Source organism: Anser anser, assembly GCF_964211835.1.
Source record: "Anser anser genome assembly, chromosome: 5".
In the NCBI taxonomy this organism is placed as follows: Eukaryota; Metazoa; Chordata; class Aves; order Anseriformes; family Anatidae; genus Anser; species Anser anser.
The window spans coordinates 38,247,792-38,274,485 of record NC_139725.1 but is presented as its reverse complement, the minus strand read 5'-3'; the positions used below and the strand labels follow the sequence as shown (position 1 = coordinate 38,274,485).

The 26,694-nt window shown below is 37.9% G+C and overlaps 1 protein-coding gene across 10 annotated transcripts in view; it reads left to right on the top strand.

The window, feature by feature from the left end:
- The window catches only part of KCNQ1 (potassium voltage-gated channel subfamily Q member 1), a 409,094-nt gene that overhangs the window by 168,959 nt on the left and 213,441 nt on the right, over window positions 1-26,694 (top strand). For 8 of the 10 annotated variants that reach the window (XR_014585267.1, XR_014585268.1, XR_014585269.1 and 5 more), the window contains 2 exons: window positions 1,458-1,523; window positions 3,807-3,927. Coding sequence is in view for 7 of the 10 variants with exons in the window: in XM_083838814.1 (XP_083694940.1) it covers window positions 1,458-1,523; window positions 3,807-3,927 (187 nt within the window). In the remaining 3 variants the exon portion in view is untranslated. Of the gene's footprint in view, window positions 1-1,457; window positions 1,524-3,806; window positions 3,928-9,441; window positions 9,538-10,121; window positions 11,064-26,694 lie in introns of those variants that run through there. The other 2 variants (XM_083838815.1, XM_083838813.1) reach the window with 2 other exon arrangements.

Here is a 26,694-nt window from a genome sequence, read left to right as displayed (position 1 = left end):
AGCTAGGTCTAGGCAAAAAAACCCTGTGATTAATGAGAGTGCTGCAAGCCACCTGTAAATTTTCTGCACTGCATCCACTGGAGACAGTAGAGGTTTCTTTTCATTAATCAAGTGTAAGGATCCTCAGACTTGGACTTAAGCACCTGAAAATACAGGGTTCTGTTTCTCATTTGAACCCACATGGATCATAGCTGTAATTAAGGTGGTAAAAGAGCACAAACCAAACTGAATCTCCCTGACTCCCCTGGCCAGTCCTTGGTTTGCCCATTTTCCTGCTTCCATGTTTCTCCTGTGTTCCAAGGGGTGCATCCCCACTGGGGGTGAGCGTGGTGGAACAAGCTCAGGAGAGGAACAAGAGCCATGAAGCCACCTGTTCTACATAAAACAAGAAACTTCTTCATCTTGGGGAAACATCACAGGAGCTTTGCCAGCCACCATAGTTTCAATTTCCTAGCCAGGCAGAGTAAACTCAGTGGACCTGAGAGTTCACCTAACACTGTTCTGATAGGGACTCAAAGAAATAGAGAAGGAAGTGTATATTTGTAGCAAGTGTGAATAAAATTACATACCTCCTTTCTCCTGGTATCATCAGTTCAGCAAGGACTGAAGAGCATGCCTGATACTGACAGAACACTTGCAAAAATGAGGATTGGGTGGTTTTTTTCTGATTTTTCTCTTTTTTTTTCACTCTGTCACATTTATATTTTGAGTTCTTCTCGTTGCATAAGAAAAAGTCAACACTTCTGAAGAATATCACTCTGTCCCAGTATATGAATACACAGGCATTTTCTCAATTAAATAGTTACTAAAATGACAAGACTAAAAGAACTAAACATAACATAAGTGTTATGTTTTCCTGAGTCTTTCTCAGCATTGACTAATCTTGTTTGCCTGAAACTTTTCCCTTTAAATTCAGCTTGAGGTAGGCACTTGGCTTAAATGATTGAACCTGGCAATTATAAGTGCTTTTTATGGGATGTCAGGTAATTTCTACCTTCAGTGGCAGACTGAAATCTGGCCAGGAGCTACCTACACTGTGGACAGTATGAACCAGACCAAGAGGAGTCCATACAAGGTTGTACACTTTGGAAAGGGAAACACTCGAGGGAGCTGTGAAGTCAGGAAGGAGGAGGCAAACATAAGATTACTTTTTTTCAAAACAGGACTGGCATGTAGGAAGCAATATATTGCATCAACACGGTGAAGAATGTTTGAAGAGGCGCAATGCCTCCCCTAGTGGTGATTTAATATTCTGCTAGTATGAAATAGACGATGGAAGAGTTTCCCAGAAACTCTCTTTGCCAGTACTTTTTTATTTTTAAAGGTGTCATGTACAACTTACTGTATTTTAGGTATGTCTGCATCTCCTCAGCTGCCTGTCTGGAACTTTTTTCTATTTTTTGTTTTTTTTCTCCCTCTCCTATCTCTGTTTTATGTGTATCTTTACTATGACTCAGATTGTCAGCGCTCCTGGCCATCCTTTTCCACAGACCAGCAATCTTCCAGCGCTCCTTCCTCTCCAGGTAAAGCTGATAATATTTCATTGCTCCATCACCTTTGTTAATTACTAAATCCTTCCACTGCTCTGTGTGGAATTGCCTGTTGTGGCACAGAAAATTATAGTGCTGGTTTTTAAAGAAAGCATAGGCATCTCAGTAGAATTTTGAGTTTGGAAAGTTTTTCAGGTTGTAAACTGCAAATGTTTAATAATAATAAAAAAAATCTGCAGAACAGGGTTATTTTTTTAAGTGCATTAATTAAAATTCAAGTTTTCCATGAAAAATGCTGTAAAGTGCTCTAAATTGTTGACTGTCCTTGCAAAAGGGTAAGTGTAAAGTACTTTGTATTGTTAGCTAAATACTCCAGTACCAGAAAAGCATCTCTATACGTTTCATATTGTATCCAAAATTGTTGTGTTGGTAATATAGAAAACTCATCACTAATTTCTTACTATTGTGGTTATAATCATTGATAAAAAGTTCAGTATTTGTCTTTTAGAGCAGACATTCTGATGTTAGGGGGAGTGTATTCTCTGCCATTTCAAAGTAGTGTCCAGCATTATCAGTTGGATACTCATACCTGCTACCATAGTTGCTACTGCTAGCCGTCAAATATATAGAAAATAAAGTTTGGGGGATCCCTGAATTATGGTAAATATCCCTTGCTGTATCTGTTTTGTTTCTTTTCACTCATTATTATCCATTGAAAACGAATTTCTGAAGTTGCTTCTTGTTTTTTTTTTTAGCCCTTTTAACATACTTTTTTTTTTTTAAACAATGCTTTGTTAGAAACAGTCCTCAGGAGTTCAATGGCTATGAATTTTTATGTTGTCTATATTAGATGGTTAGGAAGTTGTTGGTCAATATTACAGTTAGTAGCTGGTCTTTGTACCAGACTGGTAGAGATTATGGCAGGCTTTAGTTTCTTTTCTTCTGCTTCGCTGTTTTTGCAAGTTCTCAGCAATGTTTTTGCCTGGGATACCTGAGGCAGTGTATGTTCCTCGGTGTTCTGCTATAGCTTTGCTTCAAGGCACTCTGTGGAAGGGAACCCCTGACTAACGTCATTTGCTTCCCTAGGCCCTTCCTCACCCTGTGCAAGCAGGTCGAATGGAAGTGTTTTGATGTGGTTGCTCCTTTATACTGAAGCAGCATTTAAGAATGAGAGAGTAAGGAGTATAGGGCTACTCTGGTCACCAGAACAGGCTGTGATCTTGATTATGATCATCTTAGAAAATTTTAAAATAAAAAGAGGGAGGGAGAGAATATGTTTGCCTTTTATTAAGCAGCTTTTCATCTCAGTGCTCCCAGAGAGCTAGTGGGTTGAGGTACAATCTTGATTTCTTGTTACGTGTGAGGAGAACTTACTGGAGTGAAATGGTTGTGTGTTAGGGAATTTCTACAGAATTTTGCTTACTGTTGTTTTTATTCTCTGTGCACGTTTTTATAGTCAAGTATAAATACAATAGTGGTTTTATATACACAGAAATTTTGTGGCTTCTCTGGCAAATGTCGGGACCACGCTCAAAAGAGCACTTAGCGTTCTTAATGTTAGTCTGGCAGAATTTAGGAGCCTGAAATTAAAAATGAAATCTATACCACTCTGCCTAATTTCTTGGATGCATGAAAGTGTTGGTGTAAAAGTAACTAAAAACTTCCAATTTCTGACATTTTGCAAAATAGTCCTCCCACTTAGGACATCCTCCTGGGTGAACTGGACATCTCAACACCTAGTTCATATCTGGGTTGACACTTGAGGCATCCCTGTGCTGAATAGTGAGAGGGACTGGGAACCTGTAGACATCTCACCATGAAAATGCCTAGGCTCCTTGGGGGATCTAGGCCTATTTTCTTGATCCTAGTCACAGTAATTACAGCCCAGAAGCCAATTATATAAACTAAAACATGAAATAGAGATGACATAAAAAGAAACTGATCTTGTCATTGAAGTGCTCACACACTGCTGCTGTAGGATATATACATGGCTGTTTTTACAAAAGTTACTGTACAATAACTTTTATAAGGCATGGAGTTGCCTGTGATATAGATACTCTGAATTCTAGTCTACGAGGAGTATGAACAACAAAAAAGGGAAAAAAAAATCTTTAAGTCCTAAGAAGTTGAAATGCTTCAAGAAGAATTAGTTCTACTTTTCATGAGCTCTGAGCTATATGCCCATTTTTTGTAGTAACTTCTGTTTTCAATATTCTGCTAAAATGTACAATATTTCAGAGATCCAAACAAGCAGTAGATCCTCCTTGAAAAGCCAAATGTTATTGCTTTAACTGTTATCTGCATATTTCCTCACAGTGAAAAAAAGCCCGACGTTTTTAGATGTGAGCACAGGACCCTTCATCAGGACCAACAGCTTTGCCGATGAGCTTGACCTGGAGGGTGAAACTCTGTTGACCCCAATAACTCACATCTCACAGTAAGTCAAGGCTATTGAATTGTGCATTAGTTGACTTAGACAAGAGCAGCCAATCCAGGTGGGAGGAGCTGAAATATGGAGCTGATAGGGCTATCTCAGATATTTGCGTCAAACTCTTTTACCTTGAAGTTGGTGTATACTGTTCTGAGTGCCAGTAAATCTTCATGTTGACCTAAAGAAAAAGTTCACTTGGCTGTGACACACAGCTTTAGTTTTGAGCTAATGTCTGTGGGCAGCTGGTGGTTGATAGCCTCAGGATTTTCACATGGAGACAACGTGTGGGAGTACTTGCCTGTTGAGAATTATATTAATCCCTCCACCATTTTCCAGAGGAATAACTGTAAAGTGCAAATTTTGAAATATTTCTTACATGAAACACCAGCCTTTCAATTTCAGCAGCACCTTCTCAAACGGTCATATGATGATCTGCACTGGAAGAAAAGATCTGTTTTGGTCTTTATTACTGCTTTGTTGTATATATATAAAAAAAAAAAAAAAGTTCTGAAATAGGCCTGTTTTTATTTTGTGAGTTTTTTTTCATTTTACATTTTCCACATATCTTTTATGTTAAAATGTTATCTTCATGTTTTGAGATTATTCTCAAATCCTTAGGAGAATGAAGTTGTAATTGCACTATAGCTTCACAAGGAAAAGTGGCTTGAGAATTGCAAAAGATATTATTTGAATGCCTTAAAAATGTCTATCACTAGTTAATTTGAACTCCTGACAAATTCCTATTATTTGCCATAGCAAGTGCATGGCAGTGTGTGAAAGATTAAGCTCATTCACCCCTCTAGCAGAGGCATGAGAGTGTTTCTTCCCCTTCTATTCCTAGAAATCCTTGGATTTCTGCAGTGAAACCACAGATGAGAATTCTTGGCATACTTAATTTTCTGAGGTACAAAACATGCAGAAATGCCTGCTGCCAATTTTCAGGCCTTCTTTCTATGCGATATAAATAGCAGAGAAGCGCAAACATATTTTTTATAGCCCATATAGAAAGTTTTGTGTTTTTTAATTAAAAAAAGTAAGATGTGGGGAACCTTCCCTGCCCCCAAACAAAAGGACGTGCGTTTTCAGTTGAATCACCTACATGTACATACATTTGTAAGAAGAGATTTTAGGAGACTTTTATTCTGGAAGATTTCTTAGTGGTACAAGTAGGAGCAGGAAGTCATAAATTTCCTCAAGCCTTAGACAAGAACAACGGAGCAGCAAAACCAGATCTAGAAGTTTCTTTGCACAGCTTTTTTTAAATTTCAATTCACTGCAGTATTGCAGGCTTTCTTTAAGAAAAATAAGCCTTGGTGCTAGGAGTTCACATTATCCTTTTTGGATTTGAGGAGCATTCAGTTATTTCTTATTGTCACCTTCATTGATACATTTCATAAAGTAAGGTGCTCCATTATTTTTAAGTCAGATTTTGTAACAATAGTAGGTTTTTGAAAGTATGGGCATTTGTGGGAGACCCTAGGATATGTAGATATTGTGTATCAACTGAAAAAATCTTACCAAACTAGCACCCTAGTCTTTTAGTAACATGCATATTTCTCTTTTACTACTTCAGTTTTTTGGTTATAATTTTTGTTCACATTCCTAGATTGCTCTAGGTAATGAGTGATGGGATGGTACAAAACATATCCCCGTATTTGCTTTGAATCAAGTCTATATTGGGAAGAAGAAAGTGCAGACTTTTTTGTTTATTTTGTAAGACTTTTGGTTTTAGATTCATAACTGGATAAAATATTAATTGAAATGTGTTGCTTTGAAGCATGGGTGCCCAAACATTGTAAAGCCTGAGGACTGTTCACGTGGAAGCACGTGTACTTTGTACGCAGTTGATTAAATGCCTGAAACAATGCCAGATAGTTCTATAGATATGAGGGTTTGGCAAAAAGTTAATGAAAACCCTTTGTTTTGCAGTGTCAGTTGGTGTATTTGGCATTCAGCTAACAGACCTTCCCCAAAATTTTGAAATTCAAAAGATCGTAATGCTAGTTTCACTATTGGGTTGCGTAGCCTGCCTACATTTGGGGTGGCTGTCAAGCAAGCTGCTGTGCAGCATTTCACTAGGCACACGTGCTGCTGGTTGATGAAGACCCATCAATTTCCATGAATTATTTGAACAAAGGCTTATTTTTCATACTTAATTTCAAAGTCCCTGGGAACACGTTTATAAGCTGGTTATATATGTATTAGTAGGACCTGAATGTCTGCCATGTGGGCATAGAAATAAATATCAAATTTACAACTGAGCAATAGATACATCTGTGCGCAAACCCCTTTACTAACCATTTCTATTACACAGAATATTAGTCAGTTCAGTTCCACGTCAGTGTGCGTATTTAATTCAGGCATGGAAGTTATGCTATGCGTGAGAGAACCCAGGATGAATTATTTTGTTCTGATGTCCCCAGTAGTGAAGGATTTTATTTCCTTAAAGCTATCACATGTACAGTATGATTGCTCCAGATTAGTTGATAAGGAAATAAACAGCCATTGTGCAAGTATTCCCAGGTACTTAACAAAAATACAGCAGCAGCTATGAAAACAAATTAGTAGGGAAAAGTCAAATTGAGTGCAAATAGCTCTAGTTTCAGGTCTTAAAAGCAATCCATGTTCTATCAAAGGAACACAAGCATGAAGACTGTTTCAGGAGGTGAGGCATCCTATAAAGCTCTTCTGCTAAGGATTCTTGAATTTGGTATTAGTAGAACTATTTCCTGGTCAATTATATATTTATTGCAACATACAAATTAGCTTATCCATAAACCATGGAAAGGTAACTCCAGAATAAACATGTATTTTTTGAATTCATAAATACACAAGTATTACGCAGTTATTTGGTGACACAACTGGAAAGTGACTTGTGGTTAACAGTGTGAAGAATATTTCCTTTTGAGAGGTAATGTAAATCTTCCAGCAAAAGTGTGTGTGGGGTACCTTCTGTATTACTGACAGGCAAGCACTTGGTGTCATTGTGGCTTAGAAACGTGTGGCTTAAAAAAGTTTGTTCCTCGCTTGTATTGGGTCATAAAAAGAAAATGCCATCTTTCAGCCATTATGACAAAGGGATTTTAGGCTGCTAGGCCTAAGTTCACTTTAAATTGAATTTCAGTGTGCAAAAAATATTCCTTATTTATATTTTTATATGTAGGTGCATATTCCCATTGGATTTAATGGAACAATTCTTATGCCTAGTAATAATAATGCAGGGTTATGGTGTGTGTTTGTTTTTTTTTTTTTTTTTCCAGGATGTATTCCTTGCTGTATTTTAAACGTGTTTCTGAAATAAATAATGTAGCAATTATAGCCCTATTTTTGTGGAATTAGAAAGGGGAAATCTTTCATGTGGAAAGATTGCTGTAGCAGTTAATCATGTCACTACTACTTTGAGGAAGCAAAAAATACAGAAGCACTTCGAGAGCTGATTTTCAAGCAGGAAATTGATTAGCATATAGAAAAAGAAATTTGCAGCAGGTGCGTGCAGAAATACAGAATAGAATAGTAGAGGATAGGAGAGTTAATTGCACTTAGCCTCATACATGAGGATTTTTATAAACTTAACATGCAGATTCAGGTGGTACAATCTAATTAGCTGTCAGATCTCACCTACAAAATGAACTGTAACAGGTTGAAAAATGCCGTAAACAGTGTATTGTTTTAAGACTTGTCTCTTCACTGATATGTTTAATCGTCTTTGTGGTCTCCTCCATCGTAAAAGTGACACATAAAACTAGATTGTAGCAATACCACACCTCTTTTTTGGACTTCTAACTGCCTGCTTTCTCTCTAATCAGCGTGATCCTCTATTGTCATCTGTTCCCTGTCTCACTTCATTGAGTCTTTTATTCTATTTACATTTTAAAGCAGTGGAAAATCAACGCTACTAGTAGTTAAGCCTCGGTTACCACAAGGTTGTTTCCATGTCTGTGTTCATATAACCATTTAATTTTCAGAACGTTTTTTAATTTTATATTTGGCATTAGCCAAAGATAGTCAAAAGAAGTAAGTCCAACTTTTGAACATGCAAATGGGAAGGAATAGGAGAAAAAATGGATTGAATTGAGCCAAAAAGGGAACAGAAGACAAGAATGAAAACTCTCAATCCAATGTATCTTTACATAATTATTTCTTACCTAGTTAAAGATGGTCTCTTACCTATTTAAAGAGCTCTCTATTCTCTATGAACCTTACAGAGATGCCACTGAATCAAAAATAAATTCAAGTCTGTTATTCATTTCCATAGTTTTCCATTGTTAAGATACAATAGCTCAGTAGCTTGTTTAATCAGTTCTGGTATATAAATGTTTAGTATTTCATTCTGGTTCCTAATAAGCAATTATTTTTTTTTAGGGAAATACTATCTTTAGAATCACAGAATCATCTAGGTTGGAAAAGACCTTTGAGATCACCAAGTCCAACCAAGGACTCCTGGTAGAGTCATTTAGGTGTTGAGTTAGAAGTAAATGACGTTTGCCAATAGTGGAACAACTCTTCTTTGTTAAACAGCACAATAGATGCAATAGTTAAGCAAACAAATTTAGTGCTTTTTAATCAGTTTTAGATCAAGAGGAAATGGTTACAGATGGATCTTCCAGAATGATTGAAATGAATGCTTTTGGACGCTTTGAAAAGTAATAGAAATGATCAAAATAAAGCGTGCTGACAAACACTGAGTGCAGTGTCCATGGTGCTGTAGTTACCACTGGCTTTTCATTGAAATAATGTTTTCTTTCTTGTTTCTTTAAGATTTTTATTATTCTGCCATGTTTTTATTAACAACATGTAATCGGTTGGCATGAAGTAGAACCACGTTTTCTGGAACAAACAGCGCTGAATGTGTTTTATAACTGTCTCTTTTTTGTTAGATTATCAGTAAGTGGAAGTCTATTTGCTTTGATTTGATAGCTCATATTGTAAAAGATTCCTGCTTTTATCTTCCCCTCCTATGCCAAAATGACCCTGTGAAGTCTGAGCAAATATTTCTTTTTCACTCTCAAGTGGTCAGATCCAATGACTGACTTCTACTGTCACAAGAATTCTGTTTGAAATGCTGCTAACAATGTTTAAACCATGATTTGCATGGGGTCCCTTTTATAATTAATGACAGGACATGTCAAGAGCATAGCATTGATAGCAACTGTTTGTAAAAATATTCTTGAGCTAAGACCAGAACTTAATGATCAAACTTCATTGGTTACTGTTCTTTACATTATTCCATTCATTTACTTTGCTTGCAAAAGGAAAACCTTCAGTGCTTGCTGTATGTTGGGCAGCATTCCTTTTTTATTTGGCATATCTTACTATGTTGTCAAACTCCCTGTTGTCAACTCTCTTGATTTAATATTTTTCTAAAAAGAGGGAGGACTCTTTCCCAGAGTTATTCCCTCTCGTATGGAAAAGCATCATTATATCCTGTGCTTTGGTGATAAATTAACCATAAACTTAGCCATAGAAATCAAGCCTAGAACTCTGTATGTATTGATAATCAGATCTTTCTCATCTGTTCAGCTGCTTTGAGCCACTTGAAGATGTGAAGTGTCCCCAAAGCTGCTTTCACAAGCAATCAAGAATGTCCTTTTCTTGGAAGGAAATCCCATAACGGTGGTAAACAAGACATTGTGATGATTTCAGCATCATCATCCTTTTTTTTTTTTTTTTTTACTGTGGGTCCTATGAGCAAACTTGTCTCTTACAGCAGATGGTTATTCTAGGCCAGTTGTGCTCTTCATACTCTATAAGAATTTGATTTCTGGCTTATGAATATTGCTGTCATTCAGAAGCACTGCCCAAAGAGCTATGACATTCTCACTGTAGCAATGAGCTAATAGTATTGGGATCTTGTATTTTCTTGTGTGGCTGCCTTGGTTCACAATTGTTATAAACTTGCCCATCTTGCACTTGAAAAGTGCTGTAGCTACTGCTATGCAAGACAAGTGTGCTACTCTGTTTTCATGTGCTACTGCATCTGTCCTTATGTCTGTTTTTGTTCTCTTGTCCTATTCCTAGACTGGAAGCTCTTTGGGCTGGGGACTGGGGTGTGTGTGTTCGATACCTGATAGGTGGGATCGCAGCACACGACCAGAGCCATGTGCCCTAATGCCATCTGAAGTCTGCTGCAAAGCTGGCTCATCTTGGCAAATCGCGTTTTCCGTGATACAGGCAGGTAATCATAATCTTTGTTTTTACAGATGAATTACCTGAGATACGCTGAAGCTAAGACTTGGGCAAAGCTTCATGGTGTCTTATTTCACCCTCAGCACCATAGGATCTGAGCAACTTCCGACAGTGCAATAAGTAATGTGGCTAACATCTGTCCCGTGTGGTTACTCATTTCTTTTATCTTTAGGGAGAAGGTCTTGTGTACTGTGGTGGGTGGTTGCTTTTTTCATAGATTAGATAGAATGTGTTGTTTACATCTATAGATCTGAAGACCAGAGGGGATAATTAGATCATTTCCTTTGATCTTGTAAAAGATAGGCTGTAGGGCTCCATCAAGTTGAACTCAGCATTGCTGTGATGTGTTTTTAATATTAGCAAAAACACAATTAAAAGAATTGGATTTCATAAGCTTAGAGAGTGAACAGGTGAAAAATTCAGACAGGAACACAGTTTGATATTTCATCCCTGTTCTTATATCTATTTACTAATTGGAGAGGGAGGAGCCATCATATACTGGGGCTGTTATTTACCAGAATATAGTATTGGACAAATATGTTCGGTGTTAAAGGTTACAAGTGTTTATGAAATAATATTCTCAAGATCTTTTCTCCCTTACTACAAATTGTCACTGACAAATTCCAGTACAGTGTAAAATTGCTATTTGGCTATTTTATGTTTCTGACACAGCATAAAAGTAATGTGTTGACTTTTCCTAGTGTACAAACCGTCTAGGCAGAAGCTAAGATAGCTTAGATATTTCTTTTGTGTTGCAGATGAATGTTGCATTCCTTGGTCTCCAAGTGCTGGTTTACATTTTGATTGATGTTAAGTAATTAAACCAGACTCCAGCTGCTTAGTGATTCAGAAGTACAGGGCTCCTATGCTGTAAAAACAACAAGCAACTCCCCACTTACTAACTTTTATCATTGTTTACTTTGGGCACCATACAGAATAAGAAGTGCAAAAATTGGGGGGGGGGAAGGGGAGATGATGGTGGGGACACAACACAATAAAAACGTCCCACTTTTATCTAGCATTTTACAAAGTTAAATTTATGATCTTCTTAAGTTAAATCCAGAATTACAATTAAAAGCATAAATGTTTTGTTTCTATTACAAGGATGGATGATAGCTCTGCTTTTTCTTTAGATGTGAGGGATAAAAATTTGAGTAGTTTGTTATTATAGCCTTTGAGGCGGAGGGGGGACACAACAACCCAAAACACCGAAACCCAGCACTTTCAGTGTTAAATAATGATTCCCCAAAAATGGGGTAGAAATTTTTTTTAATGGTTTACTGATTGCACGGTGAATATAATAGTTTTCTCATGGTGTGGTAACAAGCTACTCCTTGTGAAGTTGTAGAATGTAGTACATTAAATAGCAGTCCCATTGGCATATTTTACCTGTGCCCAGCATTATGCCCACACATGTTGTGTGTACTTTGCTAAATCAGTGTGGCCAACGTACCTGGATTTGCCATCACAGGTCTCCAGCAAGGATCTCTGATACCACTACAAGGTTGTAGAAATACCTGTCAATATCGGTTGGCACATACTGATATTGACTTAGTAGACCCCTAAGATGTTATTCCACGTACAGGTACATACTATTAAATGAGCGTTTTTAGCAAAATATTATAATATTGGCCAATATGTTAACATTTGTAAATATTTCTTTTCAGTAGTGAAATGGTGCCTATGGATGAGAGTGTAATTACAGATACCTGTTTCTCTGTTTGGGGCAGACATAGCTGAAAACCAACAAAGCATAACAAGCAAATAGTTTATCTAATGTATTTTTGACCTAATTATCTCATTCCAGGCTGAACTATCAAATCCAGGCATGAAACAGTATGGTATTAAAAGCCAGTAGCACGTGTGACCCAAGGGACCCTTATGTTTTAATACTTGGATAACATTTCATTTATAATAAGGTCTTGTGAGAACATCTTTCGTAGCAAAGTGAATTACTTAGGAGAAAATGGAAATCAACAGCTGGTTTAAATACTGCTGAGTAATGCAATAGGAGAAACGGTAGTGCACTGCTAAAGGAAAACACCTTTTGGTAACAGTATTGATGTACAAGGAAACAATTTCAAAAGCTGAAAATGAGATGGTGTACCTGTTTGTAATACTGTAATTGTTCAGGAAATTGCATGCTGTAGGTTCTGTGGGCAAAAGTGATCTGAAAATTGCTCAAGCATATTATGAATACAAGTTAATTTTTCCTATGAACTTCATTCCACAGTTTTTTTTTTCACAAGTAAATGCTGCTCCCAGGAGGACCAGGGCCTGATTCAGAATTAATTTAGTATTCTCCTTATGTTGTACTTACCTGGAAGTCCTTTTACAGCACTGACACACATTACAGGGTTTCTTCTGCAACTGTTGTTTCTGATCACTAGCGATGAGGTTTTATCCTAAGCTAAAGAAGTGGTCAGGTAGAGCTGTGCTGTAGCTCTGCCCGTGAGCATGGACACATGGGGTATGTGCCATGCAGAGCCCCCAGCTGTGGCTGCTTGCCCTGGATCAAGAGACCAGGAGGTGAGGTAGCTGTTGATCGCAATGTACTTTCTTCATGCGACTACAAAGACTGAAACTGTGTTTTTTCTCAGGGACTTTGTCATTCCTATATGTAGAACTGCTTTGTTTTAATCATCACAGGAAATTAAAGTAGGAAAAGCTGAAGCATTTTCTTTGTGCTGCAGACGAAATACCTTAAATACCTTACAGTAGCTGTCAGCTTGTTAGAAAGCTACAGCTAAGCACCTGACCTTTTGCTTATGGCTGTGTTTTGGTCTGTGTTTTCCTTAGGTTCTTGTACTGCACCCATTTCTGTGGTTACTGAGCGCCTCTTGGGATAAAAGTAAATACAGATGCTAGTCATTGCTGGGTCTGGTTACTCCTCTACTTCTTTTGCAAGGAGAAGTAATGTTTATCATTTGTTTTTCTATATGTAAAATGCATAAATACAGTGCCTAAATGACGGCAGAGCATGAAGTGGTAACCACTGTCAATCTGGCTTCATGTTCTTTTGGGCTGGAGTCTGCCCCGCAACAAAGTCCCATCTCCTGTGCCACCAAATGTCACCAATACAGAAATGTCACTGTTCCTTAAAAGGGGAGTTACTGCGAGTGGTGGGGGCCCAGGGACTTGGTCTTTTAGGAATCTTGAGCCCACATGAATTATATTCAGTGTGATGCCATGTCCTGCAGAGAGCCGATGAAGTGAGCAGAGTGCAGCAGAAACGTAATAGTCTGTATGTAATTCCTAATTCAAGAGGCTGACAGGCTGCATTTTGTAGATGCAGCATTGTTGGTTGGGATTTTTTTGTTTGAGGGATGGCACTTTCAGGCAGGCTAGATCCATAATAAAGGCTGTGTATGAATGGAAAATACCAGAAGATGCCAAAAATGATTTAGATCCCTACAAAAATTCACTTTGCATGCAGGAATACAAAGGGAGGTGAACTAAGAGGTGTATCAGATGAGGCGCTGCATTTGGAAATCACTTTTGTCTACATCTGACAGTAAGTTTACCGCTTTGACAAGACCTTTAAGATATTGGGAGTAAAATTCACTTGAATTATCCTCATGAACTTTTTTAATGTAGTGCAGCTGTTACTCTGGGAAACATCTGGGAAACTCTACCTTGTAGAGTTCTTTTTTTCTTTTTTAGAATTACAGAAACAATTTAGACCCTGGCCAGAATTTGGTGTGGCTTTGTCTATGACCTTCTCTCAGTTCTTTTAAAAATGTAACCCCCATATATTTTAGATGTGAATTTTTAATGAAAGCATAAAAAATTGTGAACAAATCTTTTGTTTAGATGGGTTTTATTTTTTGTAGAAAAAAGTCTAGCGTTTAAAAATGAGTAAATCATTTTTATTCAATAAGAGAACTCAAGCATTTATTACTATTGTGTACAGAAGAGTATTAACTGAGTTCCTGGCAAGCAGTTTATACTTGTTTTTGCCATACTGGCTTTCTTCATACAGGTTAGCCTCTGCTTAATGACTACTGAGCCCTATCATCTTTAAAAAACAAACAAACAGAAAAACATTCTGCAGTAAGTGGGATCCAGAAGTGCTCATAGACAGCATAACTTTTTTCCAGTTGTCAGTTTTGTGCTGCAGTGGACTTCACTGCCATTAGTCAGCAGTGAATGGTTTTGAAACTCCTGACAATCCATTGTTTTAAAGTTGATTTTAACACAAAATGGAAACTTGTTTCAGGCTCTCCCGCAGATGGTGGGACACAGGGGACATCACCAGCATGGTGTGGAATGTCAATTTTCCTTTTGTTTAGCAATGTGAGCTGTCAACAGTGCTTAGCAGGCCAGAGATGGGTTTGAAAAACCAAAGAAACAAGCTTTGTATGAAATGTTAGAAATTCACCTAGATCTGTAAGTCAAGGGTCAAATTTCCTCCATTGTTGAATATGGAGTATTCAGGAGCTTTGTGTTGAGAGGTTGCAGAGGTGAAATGCGTCTTTTTCTTCTCCACTTTTACCTCAAGTCCAGAAAGCTAAACTGCCACGTGTATGTAGGGGAGGTTTTGTTTTTTTGTTTTCTTGTGTTGGTTTCCAGAAACCCCAGGATTTAGAAAACCCTGGATTTAGAGCCCTGCTGTGGTTGACAGTACACATACAAATAGCAAAAATGAGTCTTGTCTGAAGATTTTATGCGTTATCTGCTCATTTTCAGGAGGAACAGAAAGACTATAGGCTGAGGCAGAAACCTCTGTTTGAAAGCACTACTCTGTCTTAGCAAAGTAGTGGAAATTTTGGCAAACTAGTCTTATGGCCTGTTCTTCTGTACCCACCTGTTTTTTGAGAAGCATCATGCTCTCTGACACTGAGAAATTCTGGTGCAGCAGCATAGAAGTTAATTCCTCTTCTTTCTTCTCTTTCCTCCCCATACTCTTAGCTGTTTTTTGAATTGTGCAACAATTGTTGGTGGTTCTTAGCTACTTGATAGAATAAGTAATGCAGGGCAGTCAGGAAATATGTTGCATGATTAAACAGACATTATAAACGTCATCCATGTGAATAAATACACTGAGAAGTTAAAATGCTATTCATTGTTCCACTTGCTGTGTAATTACTTAATACCTCAAAATGTTTAGGCTGTGTGAGTTTCTTTATTTGGAAGAAAAGATAAGGATTTGTGTATGTGCTTTCACCTGGAGGATTTGCACGGTGCTTGGTGATGTATAATGAGGAGATATAACTGGAATGTACCTTACAAGCAATATCTGTGCTTGAGTCCTGAAATGGCTGCTGGGATAATAAGTAATGGAGAGATGCAACCAAAGGATATTTGTTCTTCAGTGAATTTAGTAAGTGTTCTCAATCCATCCACTTTTTGTTTTAGGAACCTAATCTAATCCTGTCTATGTAAAATTTTCAGATACTAATTTGGCATGCCTTCTTATCCACATCCTTTGTCACACTTTAGAATCTTGATCTTTAATATTTTGTTTTAAAAAATGGCTATTTGTAGTTTTCCTCTTTTTAGGCCACCCACATGGGGGCACCTGCAAGGTCTTCAGAGATACTTCCTTTACTCTGCAGGACGCTGAGGTTTCTGTAAGTGTATGTACTGTGTCTCATCCATTCATCATTATTACATCTTAATATAGATCTCAGGTTTGCTAAATTATGTTAAATCACTTCCATATTGAAACACATGAATAATTTTGAATTACCATGTGCTGCAAACAGCAGGATCAGATTATTAGAGCTCTTAATTGTTTGTCTTTTTCTTTGAAAGCTTATGGTGTTTTCCTGTAAATTATGAATTGGCAAATAATATATACTATAGGCTTTTCAGCATAACTCTGAATGGCATATTTAAGGCCCTAAGTACCTCTAGGAACTCTTTTTCTGAGAGAAGTACAGTTTAAAGATATGAACTGCTCAAAAAGCAGTTCAATATAAATCATACCTAATGGAGCTGTAGTCATTATAGCTTGCAGATCCTCTGAGAGAAGTATGAATTACTAAAAATATTTGTGTGGCAGGAGTCTGTTATTTCTTAATGACTTTTGTTACACACACAAGGTGTCACTGTGTCAGAAGGAAGTGAAAGGGGAAAAAGAGGAACGGAGGAAAGGATAAAAGCAAGCCAACTGTCCAAACTGAGAACATGCATGTCTAAGTTAGAAGTTTTTGAGTTCAGCTTCTCTAATTGAACAGGCCATTTGTGTGGAATACAGAATGTAAAATATGCAAGGGGAGAGAAATGAGACTGATGGGTGTGGGGAGTTGTATGTGATGGGGAAAGCATTCAAAGTGCATGAAGCAGTACTTATAGATCTGGCACAAAGACTGACAGAGAAAGATAGCGTTTAGGTAGTTGGAAAGTAAAAATGAGGTTGAGAGCTCTACCTTAATTACCTGCTTACCCTTGTCCCATCTGCACTTCCTCTGGGCAGTTCATTGAAAGGCTAGAACATTACGAACGCCTGAACAAGCACCTTTTGGGAGGGTTGGAAAGGAAGGGGCGAGTCTTGGAGGTGCTGTGGTGAAACGGATTGTGGCAGAAGGAGAGAGGAGAAAAAGAGTAATTGAAGGATGTAAGCCCCAGTGAGCAGGAAGGATAGTTATATCAACAATGGCAGGAGGAGGAAACGGGCTGAGGATAGGAAAGAGAAGGTAGCTGGTCCTGGTGACGCCATTGGATAAATTTGTTCTTGGAATGCAACACCTTTGGTTCTGCTGGCATCGATGTACTTTCAGAGACTCATATTCTTCAAGTTGGCTTTATGGCTTAGTATTTTTCAGAAAATAATTTAGTTGATGCTGCATTCTAGACACCTTGGTAGTCCTATAGGAACTGTGTAGATCTGGATGTGTGTTCAGAAGAAGCAACCTAAAGGAAATACACTTTGTAATTTTTTCTTCCATGTTCCCATTTTTCCAAGATTTAGTGAACCTGAATTCAGTGTTGATGGCCGAAGGGTAAGCAGACTGGTAGTTTGGTTAATAATTCATATAACAACACTTTCTGACTTAGCTTTATCAAAGACCTGTAAATAGGAGAAATAGGAAAAAATGAGGCATTTTCTGTGCCTTTATTGCAACCTGGCTTTTTGAGGTGGAAAGGCTCTCGTCTAGCTTTGTGGCTCACTTTTCTATGACATATGTTCCTCCCTGTCCACAGGGCCTCTCCCTCTTTTATTTCCTTTACACCCCAGTCATAAAACAAGGGAACCAGTTCTTTCCTTGGTTCTTGATGACAAACATCTAATCTAACTCCGACTGTCTGCCATCTGCCAGCATCATCCCCAGACTCCACTGACATTCACCCACTTGGCTTTAAAATAAATAAGTAAAGAATCTGTCCATGTTTCCTTGATGGCAGCAATACCCTATCTGGCCTTAGTCCAAAGCCTTGCTTAGCTCTTCACAGGTGCCACATATGGGTTATTGATGCCTGTATAAACTCCACGTAGCTATCTTTGCCCCTTATGCTGAAGGACAGATTATAACACTTTGTAACATGCTTGAAATAGTCGCTAAGTTTCTGACCAAACGAATAGTATGTTAATGTATGTAAATTATACATGGCACCAAATTCTCATTAGAAAAAACATTACAGCCCTTATAAGCTTTCAAACCGAATGTGTTCAGCAAGGATGTTTTTTGAGAAAATAATGTAAAATATAAGCATATGAGCTGTACGCATGTATGTCCACACTTGCACCTCTGATGTCCTTTATGAATTTTCCCTTTACTGTGTTGCCCACATTGATGGGCTCTGCATTCAGCGTTGCTAGTGAATTACACTGTACATCTTACCTGAAGTTAGCTAACAGTCTTGTTATGTGATTTCATATAATTAATTTTATAGCTGGCCTGTAAGGAAGAAAAAGGAATTGGATAATGCAAACAGCCTTTGAGAGGGGTTGTTGTTAATAAACCTGTCAGTCATTTAGGATTGCATCACTTTGGAAATATGTTCTGCTATTTTCCAAATTTTTTTCTGTCATTCATGCCCTGCATTTTGTTTTGTGACAGCTTCACGAACTGTAGGGCTCTGGTTTCATACTCGAGAAATTAGTTTCATATTTTTTCACCTTGAGGAAAAAGAGAGAGATGTTGAGAGATCCTCATGCTAAAGCAAAGGGATTTAGTTTAACACAAGGGGGCAGTGGTGTTATATATGAAGTTATGCCTACCTTTGAGTTACTCGGCCGGGGGTTAATAGTCAACTCGATGACAAAATTAGTGTAGTAGGGTGACACGAGTGCGTTCTCTTATTTCAGCAGCATTCACTGATGCTCCAAGTAGAAAGGTTGGTAGGATTTTAAGAAGGATTTATTTGTAATTCTGTTTTGAAAAACAACAAAAATGTCTGTGTGTATGATGACAAACTGTTTTGTTTTTAAAGGGTGAAAAGTGCATGTGTGTGTACATATAAAAAAGAAGTCCGTGTTCCTTTGTGTGTATATAGATGTATATGATGATGTAGGTCGTGGATACGATAGATGGCTTCAGTACTTTCCACGCTTGCAACCTACAAGCATCTCAGCCAAATGCTAATATCTCCTCAGGGCTTTGGGATGAGAAGAAATCTGAACATAAAATCTCTTCTAAAAACTCTGTATACAAAGGATTTCAGTTGGAAAGTGGACATGGCTTAAAGAGGGTTGATTCTGTGAGAGGGATCGAGTAGGAGCTCTCTCCATGTTTGTTTTGGATGGGAGGTAGGAGAGCACTCGAGAAGGCTCCTTTCAGACTTGATCTTTCCTCCTTTACATCCCTGCTTGTTGTATTCCTGGAAAGGCCAATAGGTAATGTTCAGTACAACCGGGGAACACTCAGTATGATTTCTGTGCTCAGTTCTCAGTGGGAAGCAGTAAAATACTAAAGGTGTCAGATTAATCAAAGTCTGTTACAGATGTTGGGCTAGTGTTTTACCTGAGTTACAGTCCTCTTGTGGTTTTTGTTTGGAAGATCCAACTACTTTCAACAGAAAACTGAATCTTCTGGATTCGCCTTGTAGATAAGGGTGCATATGTACAGAGTCCCAGAACTATAATCTTAAAGTAAAGTGATTTTAATCCTAATGTGTCATGACACATCGTGAGCAAGTCTTGCAGCATAGCTCTCAAGCACAGTCTTCCAAACAAGTTTTCCAGCATAGGTCTGTGGTCAGAATAGGTCTCTAAGGAGAATGCAGGGAGAAAAAATATGTTAGCAGTTTAGTATGTTATCTAACTCCAAGTTTGGAACCTATTTCCTATTAAGAGAGATCACATATTTAAAAGCTGATAAGCCCAATCTGTAGTTACTTTATGATTCTGCTGCAGAACGAGGCTATCCATAGCATTTTATCACTCTATCATGTCAGAAATCTCTCTGGTTTCTGGAGCTATTAAGAGGAGCCTCTAGGCTGATCAGCTAGATGGGATGAAGCACACTTTAATGGCAGTTGGTAATGTAACCTGGCTCATGTGTATCATGCTCCAGGATGTACTGATCACTGCTGTCGCCAGGACTAGGCAGGTGGTCCTTATAGATTGTACCACCACCATAACTTCAGCTTTCCATATGAAAACTTCTCTGAGAGACAGCACCTCTTTTTTTCCCCTTTCCCCCCTTTTCATGATACTTACATAGCAGGGCAGCTGTAAAAGTGGAACTGCTTAACATACATCAGCCATTTTTCCTCTCAGGATACATGAGAAATGTGTTTAAGTTAAGATTTGTAACTGGAAGGTTTTTTCTTTTTAGAATAAATTATTGATAGAAGAAGGGAAAACCCCTGAAAGATGAAAGTGTTATAAATAGTGCTGAAACAACAGAGCCTTCAACAGGCATCAACAGGGTGTAAGTGACTCAGGTGGGTTATACACCTAAAGTTGCCTTCTCTTAGTGTGTGTCGCTTAAGGTCACTATTATAAAATGTGAGCTTTAACTGAAAAAATATGGTACTTGGGATGCTGTATCTTTAATGGATTCTTTATTACGCCTGACAGCATTTTCTTATATACATTTTTTTGAGCTGAGTATTAGTTTCATCAGCCAGGACATAATTTTCTATCAGGAAAGAAAAGCAATTCATATTATTTCTTCTTCATGAGTTCCCTTATTTTAACCTCCTTAGCCAGGTGGGGCTAGCAAGAAATAAAATATGCAGAAGTTGCATGCACTATTGCATAAATCAACATCTCTTTTGAAAGGAAGCAAGGCAAGTATGATCCTCTTGCCTGAATGTCACCAGTTGCAAGTCCCTGGATACTTCTTAATATCATTGTTCTGCCTTACCTAAACTTCATAGGAGTTAAAAGTCTAAATGATGCTCAGTTTCATGAAATACCTAATTTTGGAGGAGAAGAGGAAGAGGTAAAGCCCTGTGGTTGGTTCCTCTACCGAAGTGAAAGATTTGTCTGCATACAGCCTTATTGTTAGACAAGGCACAATCCATACAGGGAGCCACAAGAAAACAACTTTTGTGAATTCCCCTGTGTTTTGAACTGTTTCTTCTACTAGAGAGAGGATGAAATGATATCTAAACTTGAAAGTTGGAAAATGCCTGTAATTTAACAAAGTGAAGCCCTCCAGTATACGTGTGTACTGCACAAGCAATGAAATTGTTAGGGAGGATTACAATGAAAGGCTGTTTTCTCAACTATATTCACTTAAGAACAGTAGTTATTTTTACTGTAAGCCAGTACCTTTGCAGCTGTTAAATAGTTGACACCTGGTGACAACCCATGCCCTCTCCATCCCCTACCCAGAACAGGAAAGATGCTCTTTCCTGTCCTATGAATCAGCAAAACCACAACGTGACCTAAAGTGAGTTTGACCTAGATGCTGAGACTGATTCGCCAGTGTTTCAAAGAGTACTTTGAGACTGGCTTGAAGAGATTGGAAGCTTATCCTGAAATTTACCATGGGTGGTTTATGTTTTTCCGTTCTTCACAATTAGTTTCAGACTGATTTCATATGATGTTTCTCTGAATGCTTTTTATTCAGGGAATGAACATTTTGTCTGTTCTCAAAGCCTAGCTAGTGAGATTACACTAACTTTGAACTAGGTATTTCCACTTGCAGCATCTTTCTGCTCCCAATGTGAAACTGCATATAGTATATTCGAGGTTGTGGAGGAAAAAGTAAATGTAACAGCTCTATCTGGGGGAGATGAGGAGGAAAATACCACAGCAGTTCTTTGGCAGCGTAAGGCTCAGAGTACCACTCAAAGCAATTCCTTTGGCCAACAGCAGAGTGTTTTACTTATTTCCACGAAAGGATAAAGCAAGTGAGGTGTTGTCCTTATTCTCTGACTTGGCTAGAAGAATTTTATTTTCCTTGAAATTACATCTTATAAGAATTGTGTAGGAGTCCATAACTGATTTTTCTGTAATACTTGTTCCCCTCCCTGTTGCATCTTAACCCTGTTTTTAATGCATTTCTGAGAGGGAAGGCGCTCCTGCATTATGGGCAGGGAGGTAAGCTACAGATATTTTGGGGATACTTTTAAATAACCAATACTAAAAGATGAACCCCAAACTTACAGCTTTTAGATTGAAGGTAAAATCTGAAGACAGAGTTCTGCTTGTTATGAAGACATTGTATACTTTCAGGTTTGAAATGGAGGAAGGAATTGTTGCCTTGCTCTTTTATGTAAAAATTCAAAGAGCTTTTGCATCTGATTTGGGATCTTTCCATTTTCTTAAAGTTTTTACTGTCTCTGGACAAAGATGTTTAAATACAGAAGTAAGTCATTAAAAGTCTTGCTTAAAAATGAAAACCAAATGGAAGCCATATATTTTCTTTATAGTTTTATTAATGACTGTTTTGTTAATGAAGTGTCCAATGAAATATCTTAAAAATAAGCATATAGAAAAACATAAAAGGAGAAAAAGAAGCACATGACATGAAAATTTGCTATTCTTGTATCAGATATTATGATCCACTTTACACTGAAAACAAATGCTACAGATTGTCAGTCAGTGTGACAGAAGTGCAATGTATAGGGCAATTTAATTTCATTCCATTACGTGCTGTGACACCTTAGTTCAAAAAACTACACAATCACATTCCTAATTTTAAAATCAGAATCAGACTAGGATTTTTGTCTTCTGTACAAGTTTCCTAAGGTACAGAGCCCTTATCTGCATACTGAAGGGGTGACTATGTTCTTATGGCTCTTCCTGTAAGATTGTTAAATGACAGATTTTTATCAAATGGAAAAAAAAATGTTTATCAGCTTGTCATTGGAGTTGCCAAATCTGTGGCCAGATCCCTTCTTTTCTTTGGAAAGACAAAGTATATAATTTCATAATCTGTCTTGCGGATTTAAGTGACTAAAAAGAAGAATAGCTAAGTCATTTCCATAGGATAAAAGTTGTCAATATCTAAGGGATGAAATTCAAAGTGGTAGCATGTATATTTTCGGAAGTTCAGTTTTAACTTTGGGCACAGGCTCATTTATAATCCTCATTGGACAATGCATTTGTTCTCTTCGACAGTTGAATAAGGGGAAAAGACATGTTGAAAAATGTGTTCCTGTCCTCTTTTTCTGTGTGCTTTTCTCTACATCTGTGCTTAGCAGAATCCCTCAGGGTATCCTGGATTGTATTTACCAGGAAGAAAAGAATACCTGACTAGACTAGCATTACTCCTCATGATTAGTGTGTCATCAATTAACTTATATGACTCAAAAGTGAAGCTTGCCAGTCATTTTAAAGCCTTGGATAATGAAACTCAGGAAGTTTGTTCCTACGGCAACTTTCTTCAAACTTTGTTTAAAATGGTATAAAATAACTTCCTTTAATTGTGGAAATATACTGTTGGCAAAAGGCAAGGGCAAACTATAACTCTTTAAACATTAGAAAACATCAGTCCATCGTGTCTGACAGGTTAGAACTGGTTTCTCGACACATCCAATAGTAGACAAATAGCAACAGTATAATAATTAAAGCTTAATCCATGTAGTCATAAGCTATTATAAGTAATTGCGACTATTGCAGCTTATGAGTTTTGCTTTTCTTATCTTTCAGAGTGGGTTTTTTCCTCCTTGAAAAAGGGGAAATGCCTCAGTGCTTTCGAAGGCCTGGTAGGACAGCTTGACAGTTATGTAAGCAGCTGTCTGCAGAAATTCATTAAATGTCTGATTGTGCATGGCCATGTCTGACCCTTGGTGTTCATGCTGAGCTTTGCCTCCTCCCCCCCCCCCCCCCTTCTTGTCTCTGGTTGATATTGTGGATATTCATTTACAGGGATATGCAGACTTCTCTGGTCCTCCTCAGAGTGAAGTATGCCATGATCCCTTTAACTTAATAGTCAGGAATTCACATTTTCATGTGAAATGCAAAAGGAATTCAGTCTCTAAATGGTGTGACTTTGCAGAAGAATGAATGTAGTGCTGTACCTGTGTTTGGTACTATTCTGTTCGATTGTTTGAGGTTCTTTTATTTTCTTAAATGATGTAAGAGATCCAGAAAGAGGGGGATTTTTAATCTCCAGCTGTACCAGCTTTTATTTGTGAAATTATTTATTTGTGAAATTTATTTGGTGTTTGCTAGCCTGTTATGCACCCCACTGTGACAGCAAGGGAACAACAAGCAATTCTAACATCAAAATCAGGCATAGATTTTTTGTATTTCAAGGGGTGCTCAACAGCTCATATATTTGGTATTTGTGACCTTGCATCCTGTGCTCATTCTGTTCTGTGTTATATCGCTTTATCTATCTACTGTATTCAGATTTTTAATTTTTCAACATCCTAGTTCTATTAAGTTTTCTTTGTTAATGGAATTTCACTGGGACCTTTGAAACAGATCTCACAGCTCATGTATTTCTAAGTGTTACCTGTATGTTGATTTACATGGTTTATAGGCAAAAGAATCTGAAGATCAGCGTGGAACACTTCCTGGCTTCTGTTATGACTGTGGACTCTTTGTTTATGGTGTTTGGTTTTTTTTTTTCCACTTGTTGATGCTGAGAGGTGGCAGTGCTAAGTTATGCCAAGGCTGAAGCCATGAGACTTATGAGGACAAACCATAAGAGTTAGCCAATGATCAGAAAATGTTAGAGCAGCTAAGTGTAGAACATTTTTTTCAACAAGGTGTGGTGGAACTCAAAGGGGTACCAAAGTTCTAGCAAGTTCAGTCAAAGATGGATCATCGCTTACCATGTTGTTCTAAGGTTTCAGGAAGCTGTCAGGCTGTGCTTTCTGCTGCTTCTGCCATAGTATGTACACTGATATGTTGCTATTACAACAAAATATTATAATACCTTGCATTTTATTAGACAGTAATTCTTGCATTGACCACCCTGTGCTTACCACAGAATGCCAAACTCAATCAGCTGAGTTGGTAATTAAGTCAAAGGAGGAACACACAGCTTTTGAGCAGCTCTCTTCTGAACATGTAGACAGACCCTGATTTAGGTAATTGTTTAAGCAACCACTTTGAGTACTTTCAGAGTCCTAATAGCTTCAATGGAGGTAACATTTTGTTTAACACATAGCATGTGGCTGCATGTGTTGCTGAATCTGATCCAGCTGAGTCCCTGTAAAAGATCAGGGATTAGAACTGAGATTCTCTGATTCTCTTGTTTGGGCTGTGTCTGCCAACTATGAGCCAGGTTGAGTAATCATAGCATTGCCAGCCTCGAAGAGCTCATAAATTGTGAGTTAGGCCATGCAGAATCACAAGACTTAAAGAAGTATTGGCATCTCTTTTTAACCTTTTGTGTTCTTGAGAGCTATGCTACACATCGTTTCAAGCCCTTTTGTAAAGCTACAAATACATTTAAGGAATTGGAGATGTTCATATAAATTCTTGAATTACAGTGTTTAAGTAACACAACAAATACCAAGGGACATTTACAATAAAGTGACAGTGGCTGATAGCACTTTGTCTGAGGTATATGCTCTGAAACTATTATAGGACAAAATGTGGGAAAGATGTTTGCCCTATTACTGTTGCAACCATTTTTCTCTTTATACTTGTGCTCTACAAAGGGAAATGTACTCTGGCTCCTGGGTTTCTTTTAAACTGGTTTAACCAATTAATTTTTTCTGTGATAGCCATCCACACCCACAGATACATGTTGTCCAGAGATGACCTACAGTTTGAAGAAATTAAAGAAATATTGACAGTAATTTCACCCAAGAAGGCAAACATACAAGCAGCTAATGTACTGGTTAAGGAACTGCCACAACCACCTTGAAAAACTGGCATCGGTAGAGTATGAACTTGGCATTGTTACTTGTATAGTTTCAATAGGCAGCTAATGCAACTTGGAAATTATTGTACTCTGGGAGTGAGGATTGCCATAGAAGTGTTGCTACTATGATTACATATCTATATCATTTCTGAAACAATCTCCCCAGTTCTCAATAGATATTTCAGGTTTCCCTTGAATATTGTGCTTTCTCTTAATCTGTGTATCACCTTTCTCACTTGCACACACATACAGCCTATGCTGTTGTTTCCTCTTGTCACCCAGAGGAAGAGAACCGGAGTGCTCACTGGTTTTTGAGAGAAAGCCTAGTTCTGGAAGAAAGGGAGAAGGGAGGTAAGTGGTTCAGTCACCATCCCTGGAGGTCTTTAAAAGACGTTTAGATTTAGAGCTTAGTGATATGGTTTAGTGGAGGAATTGTTAGTATTAGGTCAGAGGTTGGACTAGGTGATCTTGGAGGTCTCTTCCAACCTAGATGATTCTGTGATTCTGTTCTAGCTTCTTGGAGCATTCTCATCTGTGCACAAAAAAAGACTCAAGGATAGTGAAGAAACTGAGGCATAGGAGAAAATAATAATGAAAAAAATAGAAGAAAACTGTATTATTTTAATGAGTTAAAACAATTTTTACTAGGACTTTGTCTGCTTTGAATGGTACATAACCTTTATGTGAATTTTAAATCCAGAGTATGTGTGTGCTTCACCTATGAGAAATATGTTTAAACCACTAGAGAACTGACAGTGGTTTCTTTATTGCCTGGGATATTTGGGTAAAAGGGTTGCACTTTTGCAATGGAGCAGAAGTCAAGGAAAAAGCCAGTACCGACGCCCTTTGAGCTAAGGGAAGCTAGAGAGCATCTGAGCCCAGCACAGAGCAGACACATCAGCCTGCTGTATGTCCGGAGAGGAAACTTCACCCTGACTGCGTGTGTATGTATAAATGTGTGTGCATATTCATGTGCAAATTCATTAATTCAAGTGAGCACTTCCCTTTTTCTACACCATTTATTCCTCTCTGCTTTTAAGCTGATTTGTGTTCCTTAATTGCTCTTGTACTTTTGGCAGCTGAGGTATCTTTTGTGCAGGGAAACCTGACTCCCTTTTCTATCTAATCTAGGCCTTGTTTTGCAGTTTGCTAATATTGTGAACAGATTCTCTGCAGCCACCCTTTTCCCTCCTCCTCCCCCCAGCATTTTATATCTCTGACGTTTTCTGCCAATATCCATTTTCTTTAATCTAAGAAAATTAATATATGCGTCCAATGTGGTTATCCTTTCTTTCTACTCAGCTGCCAATACAAGCAACGTAAGACATGGGTTTTATACTGCTGCCTTAAGTTGTAATTCATTTATTGACAATTTCTGTTTAACATTTACGCCACTATGTGCATTCTCACAGCGGGC